The 25,672-nt window shown below is 46.2% G+C and overlaps 1 protein-coding gene across 6 annotated transcripts in view; it reads left to right on the forward strand.

Annotated features, from left to right (window-relative positions):
• Window positions 1–25,672, forward strand: part of BICRA (BRD4 interacting chromatin remodeling complex associated protein) — a 187,249-nt gene that overhangs the window by 132,708 nt on the left and 28,869 nt on the right. For 5 of the 6 annotated variants that reach the window (XM_068250590.1, XM_068250588.1, XM_068250589.1 and 2 more), the window contains 5 exons: window positions 9,622–9,667; window positions 13,678–13,720; window positions 14,827–14,892; window positions 18,795–20,714; window positions 25,028–25,339. In XM_068250590.1, coding sequence (XP_068106691.1) covers window positions 9,627–9,667; window positions 13,678–13,720; window positions 14,827–14,892; window positions 18,795–20,714; window positions 25,028–25,339 — 2,382 coding nt within the window. In that variant the 5' untranslated portion in view covers window positions 9,622–9,626. The remainder of the gene's footprint in view (window positions 1–9,621; window positions 9,668–13,677; window positions 13,721–14,826; window positions 14,893–18,794; window positions 20,715–25,027; window positions 25,340–25,672) is intronic. The other variant, XM_068250591.1, reaches the window with a different exon arrangement.

Raw genomic sequence — 25,672 nt, forward strand, 5'->3', positions numbered from 1 at the left:
ATAATACTAGGCCTCTGCATTGTCCTGTATACACCAGTCTGTATATGCTAGGCCTCTGCATTGTCCTGTATACACCAGTCAGTATAATGCTAGGCCCTGCATTGTCCTGTATACACCAGTTTGTGCAGTGTACACCAGTCAGTATTACTTCTAGGCCTATGCATTGTACTGTATGCACCAGTCAGTATAATACTAGGTCTCTGCATTGTCCTGTATACACCAGTCTGTGCAGTGTACACCAGTCAGTATTAGGCCTCTGCATTGTCCTGTATGCACTGTATACACCAGTCTGTGCAGTATACACCATTCATTAGAATACTAGGCCTCTGCATTGCCCTCTCTGCACCAGTCTGTGCAGTATACACCAGTTAGTATAATACAGGCCTCTGCATTGTCCTGCATACACCAGTCAATATACTAGGCCTCTGCATTATCCTGTATATGCCAGTGAGTATACTACTAGGCCTATGCATGCATTGTCCTGTATGCACCAGTCTGTGCAGTATACACCAGTTAGTATAATACTAGGCCTCTGCATTGTCCTGTATACACCAGTCAGTATACTAGGCCTATGCATTATCCTGTATACGCCAGTCAGTATACTACTAGGCCTATGCATGCATTGTGCAGTATACACCAGTCAGTATCCTGCTAGGCCTCCATTGTCTTGCATGCACCAGTCAGTATAATACTAGGCCTCTACATTGTCCTGTATACAGCAGTCTGTGCAGTATACTCCAGTCAGTATAATTATAGGCTTCTGCATTGTCCTATATGCACCAGTCTGTGCAGTGTACACCAGTCAGTATAACATTATTCCTTTGCATGGTCATGTGCACCCAGGCCTTTGCATTGTCTTGTTTTTGCAGTATACACCAGTCAGTACAATACTAGTGGCTTGTATCTGTACTGTGCATAAAATGTACAAGATTCTGCACAGCACCCGGCATTACACTGTACAATGTACACCAGTTGTTATAACATTGAGCATTTTTTTCGTTTGAATGCCATTCTGTGCAATACAAAACTTTACACACGTTGCAGACTGTTCAATTCCTGGCCTCACTTGGTACTTTGGCACCAGTTAAAATAATACTAGGCCTTGCATTGTCCCACACGCTTCATTCTGCACTACTGTGCCAAGCCCCATACATGCAGTATTGCAGATATATTGCAAGTTCTACAGTTATAAACCTCAAGGTGGCCACACACCATACAATTTTTTTAAATATCTTTTCAATTCTATAATTGCAATCAATTTTTCTGACTGCAACATTTGAAAACAAAAATCTGACAAATGTACCACAAACATTACATTTTCCTCAATTATGATAAGATTGCTTGAAAACTTAGAAAAAAAATTGATCATCAAGAAATTGTCAATCTACTCTACACTATTCAATTTTCATATAAATTGATCAGAAGAATTCAACACTACCAATCTTCTTATATCGAATACAAACGGTAAATTCAATCAGATTTCTCGAATGAATGAAAAAAAAAAAAACTTTACATTTTTCATTTGTATGGTGTGGACACCATTACACTGTGCAGCGTCCAGTAATCAGTATAATGATGGGCACCTGCTTTGTATATACCAGTCTGTACAGTGGCAAACCCTGTGATAATGTGCAGTATTCTGGGGCCATTGCAATACTTTGCTCTGCATTGTGGGCTCATTCACACTCGGGCGATTAGAAGGCAATTCCCGCTAATCGCCAAAGCGCTAGTGCTATTCTACCCTATGGCAGTGTTCTCACTGCCCCGATTAGCGCCAATCGCAAACTCGTCACCTGTAGCGTTTTTGGAGCGATCGCAGTACAGTGCTTATAAAGCACTGAGCGCGATTGCACTGAAATCGCAGAAGTGTCCAGTGATTTTTACTGCGCTAATCGTGGTAAAATCACTGGAGCAAAGTGCTAGCGTTTTGCGATTTCTAGTGTGAATGGGCCCTGTACACCAAGCAATACAATGCCAGGCCTTACAATGTGTACAGTATACTCCAGACAATGCAGGATCTACATTGACTACAGTGCAAACCAGACAGTTTAGTGCCAGACTTAGAAAGAACCTGAACTGAAAATCAAAATAACCATACACAGGTCATACTTACCTTCTGTGTAGTCTACTCCTCAATCTCTTTCTCCTCTCCTGCGTCCCATTTGTCCACTGTGATTAATGGAATTCTCCGTCCTCCATTTTAAAAATGGTCATTACCCCATAACAGCTTCCTGGTCAACACACTGTTAAACTGTAATATCGCCCACTTGAGCCATAGGGAAACATGGGCATTACCTTGCACATTCAGTTGTGACTGACAGCTGCTGATCTATAACTGACAGCAACTGGTTTATTTCAGTTCTGACAAAATATTGTCTGAACTGGAAGGGATCACTGTAGGAAGAAAATGTTGAGCTTCTGAGTGGAACTGACAGTGAGGTTAGTAAGTAATATTCATTTGCAGCTACAGTATGTCATGTGTTTATTTTAAATAATTTTACTCGCTTCAAGTTCCCTTTAACATTGTATGTAGCATAGTCCAAACCATATAATGCCTTATGACCTAAGGTAATAAGAGATATGTATAGCTGAGGTAATGAGGCAAGGGAAAACGTCCAGGTGCATATCGTGTGTGGAGGGTAGCAGATTATTTGCATGTCTATCCATAACAAGCAGCACTGTTTTTATGTCTAATAATTTGAATATGTGCTGCAGTAGATTGATATTCAGGACTCTAGGTACAGTTGAATGATTGTAACTTCTCCCTAATAGTTGTCTAAGGGCTCTTTCACATTAGACAACGCGTGCAGGAGCCATTCTCCTGCACGTGTTGTCTGCCTGCGGCGTGTCGTCGGGTGTCTGCGGTGCGACGCAATCAGCGGCGGTAGCTGGTAATTTAAACCCGACGGAAAACGCCGGCTCGCGGGTGCGTTGGATGAAAAACTGCGCCCGGGTGCGTCGGAACCGCAACGCATCGAAACGCAGCGTCGGGTATGACAGGTAAAATGAAAGTCTATGGACTTTCATCTTACCTTTGTTAACGCAAACGTTAGCTGTTTGCGTTAACGCACAAAATCTGCCCTAATGTGAAAGAGCCCTAAGCAGCCATTGCTCCACCCCCTCCATATACTCTAGCAGTTGTAGTTGTCCATTGAGGTAACCTTACTCAGGACTTCCTCACAAAGACAGCAAGCAGGTCAAAATATGGCCAAATTGCCAACACCTATTAGGGCAATGGCTCATACAAAGTATAAAGTACACCTGAAGTGAGAGGGATATGGAGGTTGCCATATTTATTTCCTTTTAAATAATACCAGTTGCCTGGTTGTCCTGCTGATCTCTCTTCCTGCAGAAGTGTCTGACACCTGAAACAAGCATGCTGCTAATCCAGTCAGACTTCCGACAAAAGTACAGACCAGCAGACCTGCCGTCCATGTCAAAGCCAACTACTGATTGGTTCAGCTGCCCGTAGTGCAATAGCAATTAAGCTTCCCAAATGCAGGCACGGGTATCTAATACAGTATGTTCACTGCGATACTCTTTGCCAATATAACTAAGTGGATACTTTCATTTAGCACATCTGGAGTTCTCTTTTAATCCCTTTTTTAACTTTAATGTTTGACTTCTTCAGCGCCTGCATGTTAGCCAAGTTGGGGTTAGTGTCACTGGGTTAATTTTCAGTGCCAAATCAACACGAGGTGACAGTGGCCAACCCCAACAGGCTGTGCATTTGGTAATAAAGGCAGACATTTATCTGTGCTTGCATTCAGCACGTTACCAGGCTCCTGTTTCTTCAGTAAGCAATGTAACTCACAGCACATAACGTTCCTTGCTTTACATAGAGCATATTCTGGATTGGGATGGCTTGCTGTGGGTTACTGCCTTCTGTGCATTAGTTTCTCTTTGTACGGATGTGTTGATCAGTAGAGTGAATTGAGTGATACGCAGAACTGCAGTGGTAGGATTGCTGCAGAGTTCCATACCTTGCCGTATGTGTAAACTTTCCCCCCCTCAGTCTAGCATGTCGCTGCCGACACTTTGTACTCAGCCGCTGTAATCTCTCTGGCGCTCAGTGCATTGTCACAGCTGACTGCCAGCGGTCTTCCTGTGGCAGCCGACGAGCAAGCCCGCTTTTTTTAGCCGTGGTGCTGCTCAGCAGTACAGCTGTAGCACACATTGCACGGCGCAGAGCTCGCTCTTCCGGGCTGGTAACTGATACCTTCTTAGCCACTGCCCAGCCATGGCTGCCAGCCAAATCTCTCATCTTCCAGAACAAAGTCACCTTTCACCTCCCAGCTCCCGGCCATTAGTCGGCCTGTGATGTCACCGTTGGCTGCCTGCAGAATACATGTCCACATCTAACTGATATAAGCCTTATTAATATTATTATTTTTTTCCCCCAGCACCCTCAGCAGTTGCTTAATATTGAGATTAGAGGCAGCCATTTTGTATTCTAAATCTTTTCTTAGGGGTCATAGTCTATCAATGACTAGGAAACTGTGATGTCTCATGTCCCAATATATCTGAGAGGGGAAAAAAATCAGACTCGCTGTTACCAGTAGCAACTGTACCTACTTTGCCCTTTCCTCAGTGTGGCGTGGGTAATCACAGGAGAGATCTGGTTGCTGTGACTTTTGATGGGGAAGGAGCTACCTTAGGTTTCTGCATTAATGCTACGTACACACGATGAGATTTTCTGGCAGATTTACTCTCAGATCGATTATTTCCAACACGTCTGATCTCTGATTGATTTTCCATAGAAGTGAATGGAAAATCGATCGGAAATCATATCGGATCTGTAATCGATCTGACAGTAAATCTGCCAGAAAATCTCATTGTGTGTAGCTAGCAGTACACATTGTAACCTGTCAGATTCAAGCTACATCTCTAAATTGTCGGTTTACAGTGCCAGCTAGTATCTGACTGATTGCTATGCAGAAAATAATGGGTTCAATTAAACTCTTGAATATTTAACTTGATTCTAAACTCAGGATAGCTTTCAAAGGATCCCTGAACTGGTGCTAGGTACACACTATGCAATTTTTTGACGGATTTACTGTCAGATCGATTATTTCCAACCTGTCCGATCTGATTTCCGATCGATTTTTCTGTTCACTTCTGTGAAAAATTGATTGGAAATAATCAATCTGACAGTACATCTGTCAGAAAATTGCATTGTTTATACCACTTATAGGGATATGGAGGCTTCCATACCTATTTCCTTTTAAACATTACCAGTTGCCTGGCTTTCCTGCTGATCTCTTTGGCTGCAGTAGTGTCAGAATCGCGTACCTGAAACAAGCATGTGATTAATCTAGTCAGACTTCAGTCAGAAACCTCTCATCTGCATGATTATTCAGGGCCTTTGGCATAACATATTGTTGGCACAAGGTCAGCAGGACAGCCAGGCAATTTGTATTGTTTAAAAAGGGATACAAATGGCAGCCTTCATATCTCTCTGTTCTGGTGTCCATTTGTATGCTCTCCTGAGAAGCACAATTAGTAGTTAAGTTATAAATTACAAAATGTATTCCTGTTTCATGATCAAGCCAGTAATATTTAGTGAAATTGTTGTCTAAGCTCTCTGCATACTTAAAGGGAACCTAAACTGAGAAGTACGGTATATGGATTTTTCCTTTAACCACTTCGCGTCCCTGGGTTATTCCCCCTTAAAAACCAGAGCAATTTTTTTGCATTTCACACTCCTCACGTTCATTAGCCAATAACTTTAGCAATACTTATCACACATAAATGATCTATACCTTGTTTTTTTTGCCACCAATTAGACTTTTCTTTGGGTGATACTTTTTGCTAAGAATTATTTTACTTTATAAGCATTTTAAAGAGAATAACATGAGAAAAATGTAAAAAAGTTATTTCTCAGTTTTAAGCCATTATAGTTTTAAAGTAAGAGCTACTGTAGATAAACCCACACATTTGATTTGCCCTTTTGTCCTGGTTATTACAACATTTAAATTATAATCCTAGTACAATGTATGGCGACAATATAATATTTAAAAATAAAGGTGTTTATTTTCCATTTTGTATCCCTGGCTTTACCTGCAATTATGTGGCTCTTTTTTATCCCCTCACCACCCCTAGTTAGCCAGATGTGTTCCTGTATAACCCCCCCCCCCCCCCCCCTTAGTTGGCTAGATGTACCCCTCCCGGGCCCCAGGTAGCCAGATGTGCCTGTGTATACCCCCTCCCCACCTGAATTAGCCTGACATGGCCATTTATCCCCCCCCCCCCCCCATAGTTGGCCAGGTTTGGTTTTCAATCCCCCCCCCCCATGGATAGCCAGGTGTATGCCCCTGTATCCCTCCCCCATGGATTGCGAACTGTGTGTTACGTAGTACCCCCACCATGGGGATAACCAGGTGTGTGGACCTTTAACCACTTGCCGACCAGGGGTGATTTGCCTGATCTGTGCTGCGTGGGCTCTCCAGCCCGCAGCACAGATCAGTATTATGCCAGGGCGATCAGACTCCCCCCCCCCCCCCCCCTTTTTTCCCCACTAGGGGGGATGTCCTGCCAGGGGGGTCTGATCGCCGCCGGCCATCTGCGTTTTGCGGGGGGGGGGGGGGCTCCTCAAAGCCCCCCTCCGCAGCCATTTCCGCCCTCTGCCTCCTTACCTCCCTCCCTCTCTCCGTAATGCGCAGGACGGAGTTCCGTCCTGCGCATTGAAGGATAGGCTTCCGCCTATCAGATGCCGGCGATCCCCGGCCAATCAGAGGCCGGGGATCGCCGATCTGCCCTACTGCGCTGCTGCGCAGTAGCGCCGTATGATGTAAACAGCGGGATTTCTTCCCCGCGTGTTTACATTTTGCCGGCGAGCCGCGATCGGCGGCTCTCCGGCTGTTCACGGAGACACCCTCCGTGAACTGACATGGAAAGGCCTCCATGGTAACCCGGAGACGACCAGCTTACGCCGATCGGCGTTAGCTGGTCGTCAAGAGGTTAAAATACCACCCACATGCCAGGTGCCTCCCCCCCCCCCCCCCCCCCTCCTGCAGAGATAGGTGCAGGGAAGCATTACAAGTCACAAACTCTCACCTGACCTTGTTCCACCGGTGATCGCTATCTCCTCCATGCAGTACCGCTGTCAGCCTCACTATGCTGAACGAATCGGGTCCCAGCTTGATGACGTCATCAAGCCGGGACCTGATTCATTCAGCATAGTGAGGCTGACCGCGGTACTGCAGGGAGAGGATCGCGATCGCCGCAGAAACAAGGTCCGGTAAAGATTTTTACATTGTAATCCTGCCCTGCCCAATCGCAGCATGGAGGGGGGTGTAATTACAGGGGATCGAGCGGGTGGTGGGGAGATCGCGGACCCCATGGCAGGGAAGCCGGTATAGTGTAGTTAGGGGGAGGGGAGTTAATGAGCCCAGGAGCGTGCTAGCACGCCTGCTGTGCTCATTAAATCAAAGTGACTTATATTTGCGTCAGGTGGCTTTCAGGAGCCACTTGCAATGACGTGAATATACTGTAGTTAGGATGTAAACTGGTTAAAAATACCAGTATCCCTCTCAGTTAAGGTCCCCTTTAAAGTGTAACCTCAGCCAACACATCTTAGTTTTCTTTTGGTTAGAAAGGGAATGGGCCATAACCTTAAAGGGGAACCTCAGCCTAAACAAACATACTGTCATTAAGTTACATTAGTTATGTTAATTAAAATAGATGGGTAATATAGTCTCTTACCCACCCTCTTTTAAAAGAAAAGGCCATTGTTTGTGATTTCATGGGGGCAGCCATCTTTTTGGTTGAAAGGAGTTGAAAGAGAGCATGAGACACAGTTCCAGCTGTCCAGCGTCCTGTGGTATGTAACTTCATTGGACAGATACACCCTCTGCCTATGATCTCAGTGGCCACCACTGACATTGGACATGAGAGATTTTCTTAAAGGGAACTCAAACAAAATATGTTGGTTCTCTCCTTTTCAGCACTAATCTAAAAGAGTTTTTATTGCCATTAGTGTTTTGATTAAAGTTATGTCACCTGACATCCTGTTCTCAGTGACCCGGTCACTACCACAAGTAATAGACAAGTATCTCCCTTTAGTCAAATCCAGGTCCCATTATTACTGTGATGTCACCCTGTCTCACGTTCTCCAAACACAAAATTGAATTGGATGGTTGGAGTTCTTCTTTAAGGTGGTAGCATTTCTGGCTACCAATGCTAGAATTGCCCTCTCAACAACGGAGCATACAAAAGCAAGGTCTTCAGAACTAGTGTAGTACCCAAAACAAGTGCACTCAGTCTATCTTGTACTGCTCAAATGAAATTTGCCTTGGTTTAAAGCTGTGTTTCTTTGCATTGTTAAGTTTTAGGCTTGGGGCCCAGTAGAGATCACAGATCGCTCTCAAAACCGGTTTTTTTTTTTTTGTTTGTTTTTGAGAGTGATTTTGCTACTTAAAACCTATAGATTTCTGTAGCGATTTCATGGAACACGGTTTTTACCCCAGCATTCCCTGACTGAAATATATCTAAAGCTGGAGACACTGTGATTGTGATTTTGGCAAATCCCTGCCATTGGCTTTTATTATCCTAGTGCTTTTTGAATTTCTGGCGATTCCTAGAAAGCACAAATCGCTGCTGGAACAGCTCTAGTTGGCCCCAGGCCTTAAAATTCAGTGATACCAGTATTTTCTTCCTTAAAGCAAATCCGAGATGAAAAACTAACTATAACAAGTAAAGGGGCCCATACACCTAACGATTTTCCTGCCGATATACGGCCGATTCGATCACAGTGATGGAATCGGATGTGAAATCGCCGCGCACACCGCTGACAGAACGATCGATTTACGTCCGAAATTGATTGTCCCCGTCAATCTGTCCGTGCGGAAGATTTTTCTCGATCGCCGGCGGGTCGGGAGTGCTTCGATAGCGGCGTCGAATGCCCGACGACCGACGCAATACAGCGGGTATACATTACCTGTTCCAGTGGGCGCGAGTCCCCTGGTCCCCGCTGTCTTCTTTCCGCGCTGGGTTCCGGACCGGCTGCAGCTACACAGAACTTCCTATCCCGGTAGGAAGTTTAAACAGTAGAGCGCCCTCTACTGGTTAAACTTCCCCTGGACAGGAAGTTCAGTAGCTGCAGGAACGGTCTGGAGCCCGGAGCGGAGAAGAAGACAGCGGGGACCAGGGGACTCGCGCCAGCCGGAACAGGTAATGTATGCAGGGGGGGGGGGGGCGTTAGCTCCACAGATTGTGATCGGTTTCAGGCTGAAATCGATTCACAATCTGTTTGCAGTAAAGGTAGCCATACGATCCCTCTCTGATCAGATTCGATCAGAGAGGGATCTATCTGTTGGTCGAATCTGATGGCAAATCGACCAGTGTATGGCCACCTTAACTTTTCTATGTATCTTATCTAAAGTTTAGATAGTTTACACAGCAAATCTGGCTGCAAACAGTGTCAACAGTATATGATTTATTCCTGTGATACAATGAGAGCAGTATTTGCCTTGAGGAATGCCCTACAAACTATATGAAAGGAACACAATTATGCAATAAGTAAAAGTTTTTATTTCAGATCCACTTTAAGTGTTTTTTATTTTATAGTTAATGCCTGCTTTTTTTTGTTTTTCATATTGGTTTTTTTTTTCTTTCTTGCAGTTGACATGGATGATGAAGATGGCCGATGTTTGCTAGATGTAATTTGGTGAGTAGTTTTATAGCATTCATCAAAAATATTCAAATTATCTTGAAATTAATGTATACAGTAATTTTAGCATACTTGATGGTGTGAGCGGTGCAGTGCCACCTGGTGGTGGAAGTCTTTTCCATCACCCCTCTCCCACCTGGCACTGCAGCGCTGACACTCTATCTTCTGAGCCCCGATCACATGTAATAACCTGATTGGAAGTCAGAAGAGGCTACATCGCCGCAGGTAAAGGAAGAGGATAAGCCGATCCAGCATCCGGACATGTAACTATGACCGCTTCCTGCACTGTTCTGTATAGCCTGCCGGGGAAGCCTGATGGAGGAGGCACTGCCTGCTGGGGAAAATACACTTCCCCAGCAGCAGAAATAACTAAGATCTGCAGCCACAAAGTTTTTACTTTTTGTGGCTGCTAAAAAGCGAACCTGAAGCGGGAGGTATCTGGAGGCTGCCATATTTATTTCCATTCAAACAATGCACATTGCCTGGCTGTCCTGCTGACCCAGACCTCCAACAAGCATGCAGGTCAAATGTTTCTGACAATTCGCTGCATGCTCGTTTCAGGTATGTGATTCAGATACTGATGCTGGAATGATCATTAGGACAGCCAGGCAACCGGTATTGTTTAAAAGGAAATGAGTAAAGCAGCCTCCATATCCCACTCGCTTCAGGTTCTCTTTGTGTACTCCAGAGAGAAGGGTTACTGCGTTAAATCATCACACTTGGTAACAAATAACGGGTTCTTGTTGCTCTCTATAGAGGGATCCTTTCTTTGCTTCTCTGGTTCCTAAAAGAGAACCCAAGGTGGCATTTTCAAATCTTAATAGGACACAGAGGCATGTCCTGTGCACAATGACATGCCTCTGTCGCCAGGCTCTGCTGTCCCCCCATCAAAATACTGCCAGCAAAATGCCAGCCATCAACAGGCTCTTCCCACCTCCGCTAGCTTCCTCCAATTGGAAGCTAAGTAGCGACCCAGGAAGTACTTAGCTTAGCTTCCTGGGTCGCTGCTTAGCTTCCGATTGGAGGAAACTTAGCTGTGGCGGGGAACGGCGGGGGGAGCCTGTTGAAGGATTAACAAGCTGCAGGTAAATAGCAGGCGAGCGACAAGCAGATTGTCACTAGCCTGGCGGTTTTTTGCTGGGGGGGACAGCATAGGGGGGGGGGGGGGGGCTTGCGGCTGCAGCACAATGACACAGGGTGCCTCCTTGTGAGTGTTGACTCTGATGTAAGGAAAAGATGAAAGGAATTATGGGTGGTAGCTTGTTTTTTGGTAAGAGCACTAGGTCAGCATGCAACGTGTAACCAGTTGTACAAAGCCAATGTCACATGTGAAAGGCAGAGTTAAACTTATACCTGGAGTTTAGCTGTCCAGAATGGATGGCACCTTAAGGTTGTTGTCCTATGATTAACAAAACATTGGTAGGGTACAGGTGCCAAGTTTGCTATAGGACTGATAACCAATATTGTAATTTGTCACTAAAAATCCCTGTTGTACCTCTACCATTAACTCTCACACCCCATTGAAGATACACACACCAGTCTTTCACAATTTGTTTTTCCAGTCTCTCTTATGGTCTGTTCTTATTCCAGATACACACCAGTCTCTCTCATGGTCTATTCTTATTCTAGATACACACCAGTCTCTCTCGTGGTCTGTTCTTATTCTAGATACACACCAGTCTCTCTTATGGTCTATTCTTATTCTAGATACACACCAGTCTCTCTTATGGTCTATTCTTACTCCAGATACACACCAGTCTCTCTTACGGTCTATTCTTATTCTAGATCAGTGCTGTCCAACTTCATGGGCATGGAGGGCCATTTTTTTTTCAGACCCCACGGTGGAGGGCCGAAGGTGCTTGCTAGAGCTGCAGAACCCCCCCCCCCCCCCCCCCCCCCCCCCCCTGGGAAAAAAATGCAATTAAAGGACAGTTAGATTGGCAGCACTTTTCACAAAATGCAATTTAAAATAATGGTGAAGTTGTGTGGCGCGCTTAGCGCGCCAGAAAACACGAGGGTTCCGCTACGCGCGCCGCGCCGAAAAATGGGTGTGGTCATGGTCCAGAATGCGGGTGTGGCCACGGGTGGAGACAAATTTACATGAACTTAGCAATGTGGGACATTAGATTAGGACAGTGGTGGTGAACCTTTTGGAGGCCGAGTGTCCAAACTGCAACCCAAAAGTCACTTATCTATCGCAAAGTGGCAACAGCAATTTAAACTACATACAAACGTTTTAACTCATACATGAACATTATGGAAAATCCAAGTTGAAAATAAACTCTGAAGATAAACAATTTCATCCATCCTACTCCAGAAAAATGTATTTTTTTTAGAACCTCCCATTTTTATTTTCCGTTTTAAAAAGCTAAAAAAGGTTTAATGCTATTGTCTCATGATGATGATTCGGCTTTTCCATAGTCTCGCAGTTTGCAATCATGTGACCCCCAACAAGACAAATTCAGCAATCATAAGGCCCCCAACAAGGCACATTCAGCAATCATGAGGCCCCCAACAAGGCACATTCAGCAATCATGAGGCCCCCAACAAGGCACATTCAGCAATCATGAGGCCCCCAACAAGGCACATTCAGCAATCATGAGGCCCCCAACAAGGCACATTCAGCAATCATGAGGCCCCCAACAAGGCACATTCAGCAATCATGAGGCCCCCAACAAGACAAATTCAGCAATCATGAGGCCCCCAACACGACAAATTCAGCAGTCATGAGGCACATAAATAGAGAGCATTTTACATAAATAGGCAGAATGCCCCTTTAATATGGTAGACACCTCTTACCAGGCTTCTGTATTCTCCTCTACTGGCTGCTGTGCCTGGCTGGCCTGGCAATAGTGTTTTCGGCCAGATTGGTGATGATGTGTGGGCGAAAGGCCTTGCGGTGCTGCTGTGGCCGGGCTGGCGGTGATGCTGTGGTGTGGCCGGATGAGGTAGTAACAGGTGTCCCCCCAGTTAGATAGTGACAGGTGTCCCCCATTTAGATAGTGACAGGTGTCCCCCCAGTAAGTGACAGGTGCCCCCCCAGTTAGATAGTGACAGGTGCCCCCCCAGTTAGATAGTGACAGGTGCCCCCCCAGTTAGAGAGTGACAGGTGCCCCCCCCAGTTAGAGTGACAGGTGCCCCCCCAGTTAGAGTGACAGGTGCCCCCCCAGTTAGATAGTGACAGGTGCCCCCCAGTAAGTGACAGTTGCCCCCCCCCCCCCCCAGTCAGCGTCCATTGCCTCACTCCTGTGCTCCGCTGCAGCTCAGACCTCACAGATCGCGGCGACTAAAACAAGCAGAGCGCGCGCATAACACCCGCGCGGCAGAACGTCACATGCGGAAGTGATTGATTTCACTTCTGCATGTGACGTACTCCGTGCGGGTGTTATGCGTGCGCTCTGTCTGCCTCCTGTCGCCGCGATCTGTGAGGTCTGAGCTGAGCTGTGAGGCAGCGGGGACACAGGAGAGGCCACACAAGAGGGAGTAGGCATGGCGCCCATAGCGCACGCCATGCCTGCATCTCGGGGAGAGGAGCGGGCCGCAACAGGAGGCCTGGCGGGCCGGATGCGGCCCGCAGGCCGCCAGTTGGTCAGGGCTGTTCTAGATACACACCAGTCTCTCTTATGGTCTATTCTTATTCCAGATACACACCAGTCTCTCTTATGGTCTATTCTTATTCCAGATACACACCAGTCTCTTATGGTCTACTCTTATTCTAGATACACACCAGTCTCTCTCGTGGTCTGTTCTTTTTCTAGATACAAACCAGTCTCTCTCATGGTCTGTTCTTATTCTAGATACACACCAGTCTCTCTCATGGTCTGTTCTTATTCCAGATACACACCAGTCTCTCTTATGGTCTATTCTTATTCTAGATGCGCACATCTCTCTCTCTTATTTCAAATAGACACTGGGCTTCATCACATTCCATGTTCATACCGGATACTTTATTCCAATGATATACTGGATAACTTTTTGATTGTAACCTGTATTTTTTATTTTTACAGTGACCCTCAGGCGTTAAATGACTTCTTACATGGATCAGATAAGGTGAGGACAAGTAATGTATGATAAAACCCAAAAGTCCAACAAAGACAAGCCTCTAAAGCTGCTCATCTGAGAGCCTCTGGCCCCTGGGTGGCTTTCTCTCTGTTGCAAATCAAAAAAATGTTGATATTACACAAGGTTTTCTGACATTGACTTGCTGGCTGCTGTTGTCCTTTAGTTTCCCCTGTGTACTAAACTTTCTCCATAAATGGAAGGAGGCTCATTGTTACCAGATCAGGTAACCCTTTATACGAATCTATTCATGGTACAGTGGCTGAATAGTGTAATGTTTAAAGGGAACCTAAACTGAGAAGGATATGGATTTTTCCTTTTTAAATAATACCAGTTGCCTGACTCTCCTACTGATCTTGTGTCTCTAATACTTTTAGCCACAGCCCCTCAACAAGCATGCAGATCAGGTGCTCTGACTGAAGTAAGACTGGATTAGCTGCATGCTTGTTTCAGGTCTGTGATTTAGCCACTACTGCAGCCAAAGAGATCAGCAGGACTGCCAGGCAACTTGTATTGTTTAAAAGGAAACATCCATATCCCTCTCAGTTAAAGTTCCCTTTAAGGACTCTACCTCTGCAGTGTTCTCCGCAGAATTGTTTTCCCGCCAGGTGGCATGAAAAAGTAGCCATGTTGGGTGCTGCGGGGGAATGTAGGGCCGGCACAACTCTGCTTACAGCATTGAAGGAAGATGAGGTGACAAGCTGATGTCAGCCGGGTGCTCCCCAAAATTAGCTGGGTGGAACACCCGGCTAAAAGAGCCTGGGGAGAATGCTGCTCTGACACAGGAGACCTGAGTTCAAATCTCAGCTCTTCCTTATTCATTAAACAGCACCTATTCAATAAGGAGTTCCTGGGCGCGACTCCGTAACGCTTCTATTGCCTACTGAGTGCGCTCTTGTGGCTGCCTTGCAAGCGCTTTGAGTACAACAGGAGAAAAGCTCTATACAGATATAGGAATTGTTACATCGCGTCTGTTTATTTTTGGAAGAGATTTCTGCTGTTTATGATAAGTTGCTGTCCTGTGTTCTAGACCTGTTTGTCGTAGTTTGATTTGACTGCTTTGTTGTTAATATCATGTATGTTTTAAACTCTTCTAGCTTGATGGAGATGATCTTTTGGATAATACCAGTGACGCAGCAAATGCCTTCTTTGTGGGCACTGGGGTAATAACTTTAGTTCTTTCTTTCTGCATACTGAAAAGCTGGGTACACACATTTGATTCTTATCTGCCTGGAAGATCTTTCATGAAAAGAACATCCAGAATTCTAGAGTACAGTTGCTCCTGTCATCACTAGACATAGCTAATCATCTGTTCTGTTGGATTACTGCTGTCTGACCTCTGTTGTTCTTTTAGGCCCCATAGCAGGGCACCTCTCGATTGTTCTCACCCATCCCCTCTCCATAGGACAGGGTATGCTGCCAAGCGGTGTGTCTGTACACAGATTATTCTCAGAATGGTCTTTCCAGGCAACAGTTATTGAAAGTGTGTATGCAGCTTAAGATGTTAAATTGGCAAGCATATGCTTAGAGTCTATTCTACACAGATCAGAAACGGGTGCTACTAGGGTCAGAGTAACTGGCACAATCAGGGCTGTAGAGTCATCCGACTCAGACGCCTCAGTTTGTGAAACTTCCAACTCCAGGTACCCAAAATTGCTCCGACTCCTTAGTCTAATTTTTACAAAGGCTGTGGATTTGGTTCAAAAATCATTCGACTCCTCAGTTTATTGAAACCACAGGCTCCGACTCCAGGTACCCAAAATTACTCCGACTCCTCGACTTCTACTCCACAGCCCTGGGCACAATGCAAACTGGTGGCATCTGTCTAGCCACAAGTTCTTTACTGCCAGGATCTATGTTTTTCTGTGTTATTTTAAAGGACACCCGAGGTGAAAATTAACAAATGAAATAAACCATTATTTCTATCCTCCTACTTAAAATGACTTTTTAAGATCTTCTGCAGTTTTATTTTAAACTTAAATATACTTTTTACGTTTTACCGTTTTATTGTGTTTTGACACATTTATTGAAGTATGCCAGAGCTGAAATCTATGAAGTATTTACCCTTTTTTTTATCTCTTTCCTGCTCTCAGAAGCCATTTTCTGCTAGAAAAGTGTTTTATAGTTTTAATTTCTTATCAGTGAGGGTCACGCTGTAGTCTGACCCAGTCCTGACAGGAACTGCCACTTATATACCTGATGTTTAACTCTTTCAGGCAGAGAAAGGAAAAAAGGAACACAGCATAGTTATTTGTGTGCTAGGCACTGTACATACACATGTCTATCTCATCATGTCACATGTAACCTCCGGTATCCTTTAGGCTTCTTGCACACCAAGACGTTGCATTAGGTGGCATGTTAAGGTCGCATAACGTGCACCTAACACAACGTATGGTGCTGCAAGAGCCGACGGTAGAGTGAGCCGCGTTAGGCGGCTCGAGTCCTATAATGTCTCCCAGAGTGGCGCTGATTGGCCAGCGGGACCACGTGATGCGGAGCGAGACACTCCGAATCACGTGGTCCCGCCGGCCAATCAGCGCCCGCCAGTGCAGTGAATATTAAGTAGCCATGTGCGCGGCTACTGTAGCTGGCTCTCCCCGCCTCCTCTCCGCCCCCCACTGCGCATGTGCAAACAGTCTAACGCGGCTATAGCCGCTCCAACGCCATAGCATGCTGCACTTTGCACAGAACGTGCAGCGTTACATGTAACGCAACGTGGGCTGTGTGAACAGCCCACTTGTGTTACATTGCTGTGCGTTGGGGGAGCGGCATCCCCCCGCCCGCTTCGATCACCTTCGGCGATCTCCGATCAGGAAATCCCATGGCGACGGGGCGGGAGGACGTCACCGACGTCGGGACGTCATTGGGAGTCCCGATCCACCCCTCGGCGCTGCCTGGCACTGATTGGCCAGGCAGCGCACGGGGTCTGGGGGGCGAACACTGTAAATCCAGCGCTGGAGACTTGGGCGCAGCAGCGCAGGAGACTTGGGCGCAGCCGGCGCCACCATAGGCCATAATAGGAACTACGGCTATCGCAGGCACAGGGAGTAACTTCAGCGCCGTCAGAAGACGGACCTGAAGTTGCTTTTAAAACAATAATTCGGATTCCAGCGATTGCTGGAAGCCGAATTATTTCATTCCCCCACTATATATGTCGGCCTGGAGGGGGAATAGTAATTAACACGGCCCGGACTTGTGCGGCAGCAGGATCAGCCATATACTGGCTGTGTCCTGCGCCCAAGTCTCCGGTGCCGTTCTCTCTCGTACGCCTGGGGGGGGCGCGCCACAACAGATAGCGGCAATCGGGCGCGGGCCGGCGGCGATCAGTGTGCTGGCGCAGCTAGCAAAGTGCTAGCTGCGTCCAGCAAAAAAAATTATGTAAATCGGCCCAGCAGGGCCTGAGCGGCACCCTCCGGCGGCTTACCCCGTGTCGCACACGGGGTTACCGCTAAGGAGGTTAAGATGTCGGCATCCATAGTCATTACACTAAAGGTAGCCATACACTGGTCGATTTGCCATCAGATTCGACCAACAGATAGATCCCTCTCTGATCGAATCTGATCAGAGAGGGATCGTATGGCTACCTTTACTGCAAACAGATTGTGAACCGATTTCAGCCTGAAACCATTCACAATCTGTGGTGGTGGTGGTGGTGGTGGTGCTGCCGCCGCTCCCACCGCCCGCATACCCGCATACATTACCTGCTCCGCCGGCGCGACTCCAGTCCCCAGGTCTCCGCTATCTTCTCCGCTCTGGTCTCCAGGTCCAGCATGCTTTACTTCTTCCTGCCCGGCAGGAAGTTTAAACATTAGAGTGCCCTCTACTGTTTAAACTTCCTGCCGGGCAGGAGGAACTGAAGCATGCCGGAGACCAGCGCGGACACGGAGCAGCGGTGACCGGGGGTAGTCGTGCCGGCGGAGCAGGTAATGTATGCGGCTCTATTGCGTCGTTCGTTGGGTACTCAAACACCGCTAGCGACGCGCTCCCTTCCCGCGGGCGATCGGTAATTTTCCGCACGGAGCGATCGACGGGATCGGACAAAATGGATCGAAATTCGGCGTGTAGCGCGAACGATTGGCAGCAGATTCGATCCCAGTGATCGAATCTGCTGTCGAAACGGCGGCAAATCGGGCCAGTGTATGGCCAGCTTAAAGCATAGGTGTCAAACTCCAGTCCTGGAGGGCTATATCCATGCCAGTGTTTAGGATGGACTGAAAAATGTGTTCTACTTGATGGAACCACACCTTTCCTGACTTAGTCCCATTTTGAGCTGTGCCAGAAATGTGTGAGGACCTCGGCCTTCAAGGCCTGGAGTTCGACATTCCTGCACTTTAATTTTTTTAAGTGTGTGCTATTCACATTGTGCAGAGGATATTCAGAACTGCTTACACACTGTAATTGAAGTTTCAGCACTGTTTTAAAGTAGACCTGAGCTCAGAACTTCCTCTCTGGTCTAAAAGATAAGCAACAGCACAATAACCATTACAGAAAAACATTTCTTTGTTACAGCTGGTACCAATCCTGCAATAAAATCGGGAGTGTGTCTTCTTCCTGCCATCATGGAAGCAGACATAGGATTAACATCCCGTGTTTACAATTCAGCAGTTCTGCCATGGCAGAGGAGATTACTGAGCTGACAAAGCAGAAGAGATCAAATTGCAGTGGTTGATAGACACAGATGAGAGGGGATTTGACAGGATAAACTCTCTAAATACATACACAGTGCATTTCTATGTTTTCCTTCTGTTCTGTTCAAGAGTTCAGGTCCACTTTAAAGACTTATAGGCAAAATGTTAGGGGTATTTACAAGTGGGTTCTTGTAAAGACTATATGGAGAACTAGATGTTTAGTTCGCAGCGTTCTCACGCTTCAGAAATTGAAGGAAAATTTCCCAAACAAGGATCAAATTCTTCCCCCAAAACAGTCACTTAACTGCAATTCCAAGAAGCCATCAGCAACAGATACTTTTTATTTGTATATTCTTTTTCATTTCAATTTTATTTAAGTATGATTTACCTCTTCCTATATAGATGGCTTAATTAATCTCTTTATTTATTTGTTTCAGCTTCATGTACAAGAAACTCCAGGGAACCATTTAACTGCAGAACCCAACCCGCCAACTGGTGGCGTAGACTTGGACTTTTTGCCAGATGACATCCTTGGGTCTCCATCTGCAGGTAGCGCCAGTCTCGCCAACTCTGACCAGCCATGTGACATTCTCCAGCAGAGCCTGCAGGAGGCCAACATCACTGAGCAAACTCTTGAAGCTGAGGCAGAACTTGACTTGAGCTCTTTCCAGTTGCCTACACTGCAGCCTGTTCCGGCTGCTCCAGATGGCACACCCCAGATATTTTCTGGAGGTGGCGATCTCATTGGACTGCAGCAGCCAGCAGTACTTACTCACCAAGCTCTGGTTCAGCAGTCGGTGGGAGCAGATGTGGTCAACAAGGCCATCAGCGTCCAGCCCTTTATCCAACAAGTTGGCCTTGGTAATGTTACAATTCAGCCAATCTCCAACCTTCCAGGAATGCCCAATGGTAGCCCTGGGGGAGCACTGGGCATCGGGCAAATACAGGTGGTGGGACAGCAAGTTATGGCCATCAACCAACCTACACAACAGATCATTGCCAAGCAAGTACAGCCAACCCAAGTAGCCAATTTGCCCGTGGGCAGCTACTTGGCAGGGGCCACCCCTGAACAGCAGCAGGTCACTCTGACGTCAAGTGGGGTGTCACCACAAAATGCAGGATTGGTCTTGCAGAACAAAATTCCCACTGTGGCCACCACGTTAAATGGGAACTCTGTGTTTGGCAGTGTGTCAGGTACCCAGTGCTCACCATCCCTGACAGTTACTTCCAGTCTAAACAGCCCAGTAATTATACAACGGACTCCAACCCCAATACAACCCAAACCTGCGGGTGTTCTCCAGCAGAAGTTTTTGCAGCTCACACCAAAACCATTTCCCCCCAATAATACCACACTGACCATCCAGGGAGATGCAGCACTGCAACAGCAGAAAGCCCAACAAAATCTAACATTTATGGCCGGCAAGCCCGGACAGAATGTGGTCCTGTCCAGTTTTCACCAGGGCCTTCCTGCCAATGTGTTCAAGCAGCCTCCTCCACAACAGCAGGCATTAGGAAAGCCCATGAGTGTCCAGCTACTAAACCAAGGCAACAGTATAGTAATCCCAGCCCAGCATGCCCAAGCCATGCTCCAGGGGCAGAACCAGTTCCTTCTACCAGGAGCACCAACCGTCCAACAACTGTCTGCATTACAAGCCAATATGGGTGGCCAAATTTTAGCTTCCCACCCCAGTGGACAAGCTCATATAATTACTAGCCAAGGTCCAGGAGGCCAGCTTCTCAATCAGACCCTGCCTGCCCAGTTACTTACCAATCCTAATCTTGCAAGCCAGCTGAACTTGGGGCAGGTCCTCACTTCTCCGAATGCTCATGGCACAGCCCATATTTTGTCTGGGCCTATACAGCTGCAGGCAGGACAGGTTGGTCAACCCACATTGTTCCAGATGCCTGTATCTCTGGCCAATAGCCTAAGTACCCAAAGTCAGCCTGCAGTAACCACATCTTTGAACCAAGCTGGACAGACAGTCATCCAAGGAGTGACATTACCCAACCAGGTAACTATGTTTAATCCGTCTGATGGTATCAGTCAAGCAGTAAGCATCCAGCAGGCTTCAGCAAGCAACAGCCAAAGCCCAGGAATAGTACAAGGGGCCAGCCTTCTTCCCAGCACAGAGCAAACCTCCATTTTGACCGTCCAAACCACCCAGCAGTCATCACAAGGACAAGCCCAGCTCCAGTTGAATGTACAGCAGCAGCAGCCGCCACAACAGCCTTTAGCTCCTCCTCAATCGGCAATGCCAAGCCCTAGCATTGATCCAAGCCCAGAGAAGATCATCCTTGGCCAGACACCGCAAGGAAATATCATTAGTGCAGAGTCCATGCAAATGTTCCTGCAGCAAGTAAGTGTCCTTTTCATTTCACTTATGATTTCTCCAACCACCTTTTTATATTGTGCTCTACACCTCATTGGTGTGTGAACGTGTGCCCCCAAACTTGTAGATACAGCTTTTATAAATACTTCATAAATGATATTGGGCCCGTTTCACATACTGTTGGTAAAACTGGGGATGGTTAAAGGGAGAGATCAAAAATAATAAAAGATTTATACATACCTGGGGCTTCCTCCAGCCCCATGCGCACGGATCGCTCCCAGCGGCTGCTGGAGAGATACGTAGAGAGCGCACTTTCTCTTGTGCAGACTGGCAAACGTAACGGGGCCCGGTACTGGAGCTGCAGGCAGCGGTGGATGGCGATCCATGTGCATGGGGTTGGAGGAAGCCCCAGGTATGTATCAATCTCTTATTATTTTTGATCTCTGGTACACTTTAATGAGATGCAAATAATTTCTGACATTCAAATTTGATGTAAATTCTATGCAGCTTGAAATTGGGCCAATAAGAATAACTTTTTATTGGTGCAACCTAAAGCTACGTAATTAACATAAAATTAGATTACATGGATGGAACAAATGGCAGGTGTCCTTTAGTGGCTTTCAGATACGTATGTAATTTGTTGAGGGACTAGTTTTAATTCATTTTGGAAAGTTATTTTTAAAAGTATTGTTAACTTTTTACACAAAAGGGAAATTTTAAGTGTTTATACTATTAGTATTTCATACATTGAAAGACCTATTAAGCCTAAAGCTGAACAAGGCACATTGTAATAGGATTCAGGCTAATAAATGAATCAAAGAGAAGGAAATAGTTGGCACTGCCGCAAAGGACAGCTGACAATGGGGTAATACAGGCAGGGTTCACACACATCTCCCTCGTTGTGGTGCAATCTGCGTGCTCTGATACAAGTGGGAAACAGCATGCACATGAATGAAGAAAGTGTGAAGGATTATGGGCACTGCAGGTGCTTTATTCCATCAAACAAGGCACATTATGCAATACACAATTATTGTTGCATAAAAGCTCACATACCATTGCAGTGGAGTGTGGAAGTGCGGTGGGTATTGGGGGACTGGTGCCTGACGGCCGTTCGCGATATAAGTGCGCTTCCACGGAGGCTCCAGTCTCCAACACCCACCGCACCTCCACACTCCACTGCAATGGTATGTGAACTTTTATGCAACAATAATTGTGTACTGCATAATGGTCCTCGTTTGATGGAATAAAGCACCTGCAGTGCCGATAATCCTTCTCACTTTCTTCATTCAGGATAATAAATGAGTATAAACTTTGTGCCGAAACAAAGAGTACTTGTTTTATAGACCAGATGTGCTACACATGGACATGCACTACTACGAGTCTCCACTCTGGATTCAGCAACTGGGTGGATAAATCTGGTGTTGCCATGTGGCCAAGTAGGAATAAATGTAGGTGCCAGACTACGTTTCCCAGAATCCATGCATTATGGTGAAAACTGTGTCTACATGAGAAAGTGGGACATTGTATCTCTCCCAGGAAGTAGACGATGGGCAGTAGTAAGACCCCAGTTAGGTGACTGGACGGTAGAGGCAGGTGAGGCCTTATGCCTGGGTATGTGGGTACATAGCTGCAGCAAGCAGAATTACACAAATATAATGCTTCCCCTCCCCCAAATGTACACTAATGAACATAATTGCCTTTTATAAATTGCCTTGTTCAATATTGCTTTTAGTAGGGCTTTATCGATTTCTGAATGAATAATGCGTGCCTGAATATCCATTATAAAATCATACTATAGGAACCATCAAATACTTTTAATGTCATTCTAACATTTCTGCACCTTTCAGTCACCTTACAGGTGGCTGTTTATTTTGTCTCCAGAGTATTATTTTAAAGGACAACTGAAGCAAGATTGGTATTATTTAAAAGGAAATAAATATGGCACTCTCCATACGACAGTGCAGTAAAGATGTCGAGTGCAGGCGGAGTGCTGAGCAATTTTACCATTGCTAATGTCGAGGGAGCACCGCACTGTAACTTTTTAGCACCGCCAATGTCAATGCACACGTTGCTGTGGTAACGCATGTTACCATTACGTGCGTTATCATGGCCATGTCCCTGCTGCTAAAGGGTTAACGTGCGGTGCGCCCACGGGCGTTAGCAACAGGAACATTACCGCACTGTTGTGCACCAGGACCCCATGAATCTAGTCTCCACTTGAGTATCGTAGAGCTATAAGAACCTCTAAACTAGCAGTGATGGCCGTCAGATATTTTCAGATTGTCTGATCAGAGCGGGATCTATCTGATTGAATCCCTTCACACACTGTGCATAGATTCCAGCATGAAAACGTATGCACTGCCTGCCTTTCATTACAGATTTCCTGTAAAAGAATACTGTAGGGAGGTACAGGGAAAAAGAGTTGAACTTACCCGGGGCTTCTGATGGTCCTCCACAGACGTCCTGTGCCCGCGCAGCCACTCACCGATGCTCCGGCCCCGCCTCCAGTTCACTTCTGGAATTTCTGACTTTAAAGTCGGAAAACCACTGTGCCTGCATGGCTGTGTCCTCGCTCCTGCTGACGTCACCGGAAGCATACTGCGCAGATGCAGACCGTACTGGGCCTGCGCAATACACTTCTGGTGACGTCAGCGAGGGTACAGAAGTGAACTGGAGGCGGGGACCGGAGCATCAGTGACTGGCTGCACGGGCACAGGACGCCTGCAGGGTCCATTAGAAGCCCCAGGTAAGTTTAACGGATTTCCCAGATCACGCCGCCCCTCCCCCCGGTCCCCTACCCCCCTATAGTACTCCTTTTAAAGTGGATCCGAGATGAACTTTTACTCATTGCATAAATTAGTTCCTTTCCTATTGTTTATGGGGCATTCCTCAAGCCAAATACTTTTTTTTGTTTTAATACTCTAATATCCTATAAACTTAACAAGCCTCGTCCACAGCCTTTCAGAGAGCCTTGGCATTTTCAGACAGTAGCAAGGGCTCATGGGACCTCAGTCTGGGCAGGAGGAGGGGGAGGTATTACTAGCCAGAGATTTCAGAGGCAGAGGGGAGGAGGAGGGGGGATTAGGCTGAGTGCTGATGATGCAGATAAGCTTGCTGTGTGTAATGTTTACAAACATGGCTGCTGTCATTGTATCACAGGAAGGAATAATCATATTCTATTGAAGCTGTTAGCAGCTAGATTTGCTGTGTAAACTATCTAAACTTTAGAGAACATATATGGACAAGTTACTTGTTCTAGTTAGATTTTCATCTCCGATCCGCTTCAAAGGAGGTCCGGAAAACATTGATGCATATTTAGAAAGTATTCCTAAAATATGGTTTGTGCCTGGCTATGGGCCTGTTTCCACTACACACAGATTGAATGCAGAAAAACTGACTCCAATGAATGCCGATCGGAAAATCTGCATCAGAAAAATGGTGTTTAGTGGAAACAGGCCAATAGGCATTCATTGGAGTCAGTTTTTCTGCATCCAATCTGCGTGTAGTGGAAACAGGCCCTTAATCGAGAAGACGTTACCCACAGCAGTGGGTACTTGTTAATTTCTGTCACTAATGAAGGGGTACATACTGTAATAATGTTGAACCACTGCTCTAGCACACTGAGGACACTGTAAGCCGTGCTGGTTCTAGACTTTTTGCTACCTGAGGCAAACTTGTGAGATCAGCAGCTTAGCCAGGCAACTGGTATTGCTTAACAGGAAATTAATATTGAAGCCTCGTTAAAAGTAAGAGGTATATAGAGGCTTCATTATTATTTCCTTTTAGACAGTGCAAATTGCCTGGCTGTCTTACTGATCCTCTGGCTTTAAAACATTTAGCCATAGCCCTCAAACTGGCAAACCAGGCATCTGACTGGATTTGCGCATGCTTGTTTCAGGTGTGCACGATTCAGACACTACTAATGCATTAAAGATCATCAGGTAGCCAGGCAACTGGTATTGTTTAAAAGGAAAGCAACATGGCAGTCTCCTTATCCCTCTCACTTCAGTTGTCCTTTAAAAACTCAGTTGGAGGGTCATTCACCTAGATATCTGTTATGTTAAGTCCTTTCTGCCTTTGGAGTGACTTATTTGCATACTTTCACTGAAGTGTTTCCACTTGTAAGATGATTGACATGACCGATTTCTTGCATTGCATTATGGGAAATATATCTGTATTGGCCAACCTCACCATCTATGAAGTGTACATGGAGCAAAGCAGATACCACTTCTTACCTATGTTTTCATATTGCTACAAAGTTTTATTTCAAATAGCCATAATGTCTGTTTTATGACGTTTTGTATGAGTGCGGTTTTAACAGATGGTTGTGCTGATGTTAGCCATTGCAGAAGGAACAGCAGCAGTTATACGAAGCGGCGCTGAAGTCGCAGCAGGAAAACAGCCTGGTTCAAACTTCGGTGGCCGCACACCTGGCAATGCCAGTCTACAGCATAGCCGTCTCCGGCAGCACTTTGAGCAGCAGCACCTCCAGCAGCAGTAGCGTGCCCGCCTCCGTCATAGTGAGCAGCAGCGCCGGCTCCACAGCCCAATCCAACCGTGAACTGGCGCAGAACCATACCACAACACCGGAATCCAAAGGACATTTACCTCATTTCCCAGCCAGCCAATCACAGCAGGCTATGTCCTGCCAGGTAGCCACTCCCCTCAGCTCACTTTGCTTTTACCCAAAACTTTCCTTTTGGCTCACCCTCTAATCTTCTTCCCCGTAACCATGTGGTGGCAAAATTTCCTTCTACTTCTCATTTGACTCCATGCAGTGCCGTAGCCAGTAGTTAAAGCACGCTAATCTGTGGTTTCCTTGCCAAAGAATTTAATCCTTAACACTCTTCCTAGAAGGTGCCTTAATTATAAATATGTAATGCTTGTTTAATTATTCATACGATCATATGTAACCATGTGAGTATTTCTAAACCAGTGTGGCCAGTCTGGAGCATATTTCATTGGCTCCTGGTCTTGTGATCACT

The sequence above is a fragment of the Hyperolius riggenbachi genome, chromosome 8, assembly GCF_040937935.1.
Source record: "Hyperolius riggenbachi isolate aHypRig1 chromosome 8, aHypRig1.pri, whole genome shotgun sequence".
NCBI classification, from domain to species: domain Eukaryota; kingdom Metazoa; phylum Chordata; class Amphibia; order Anura; family Hyperoliidae; genus Hyperolius; species Hyperolius riggenbachi.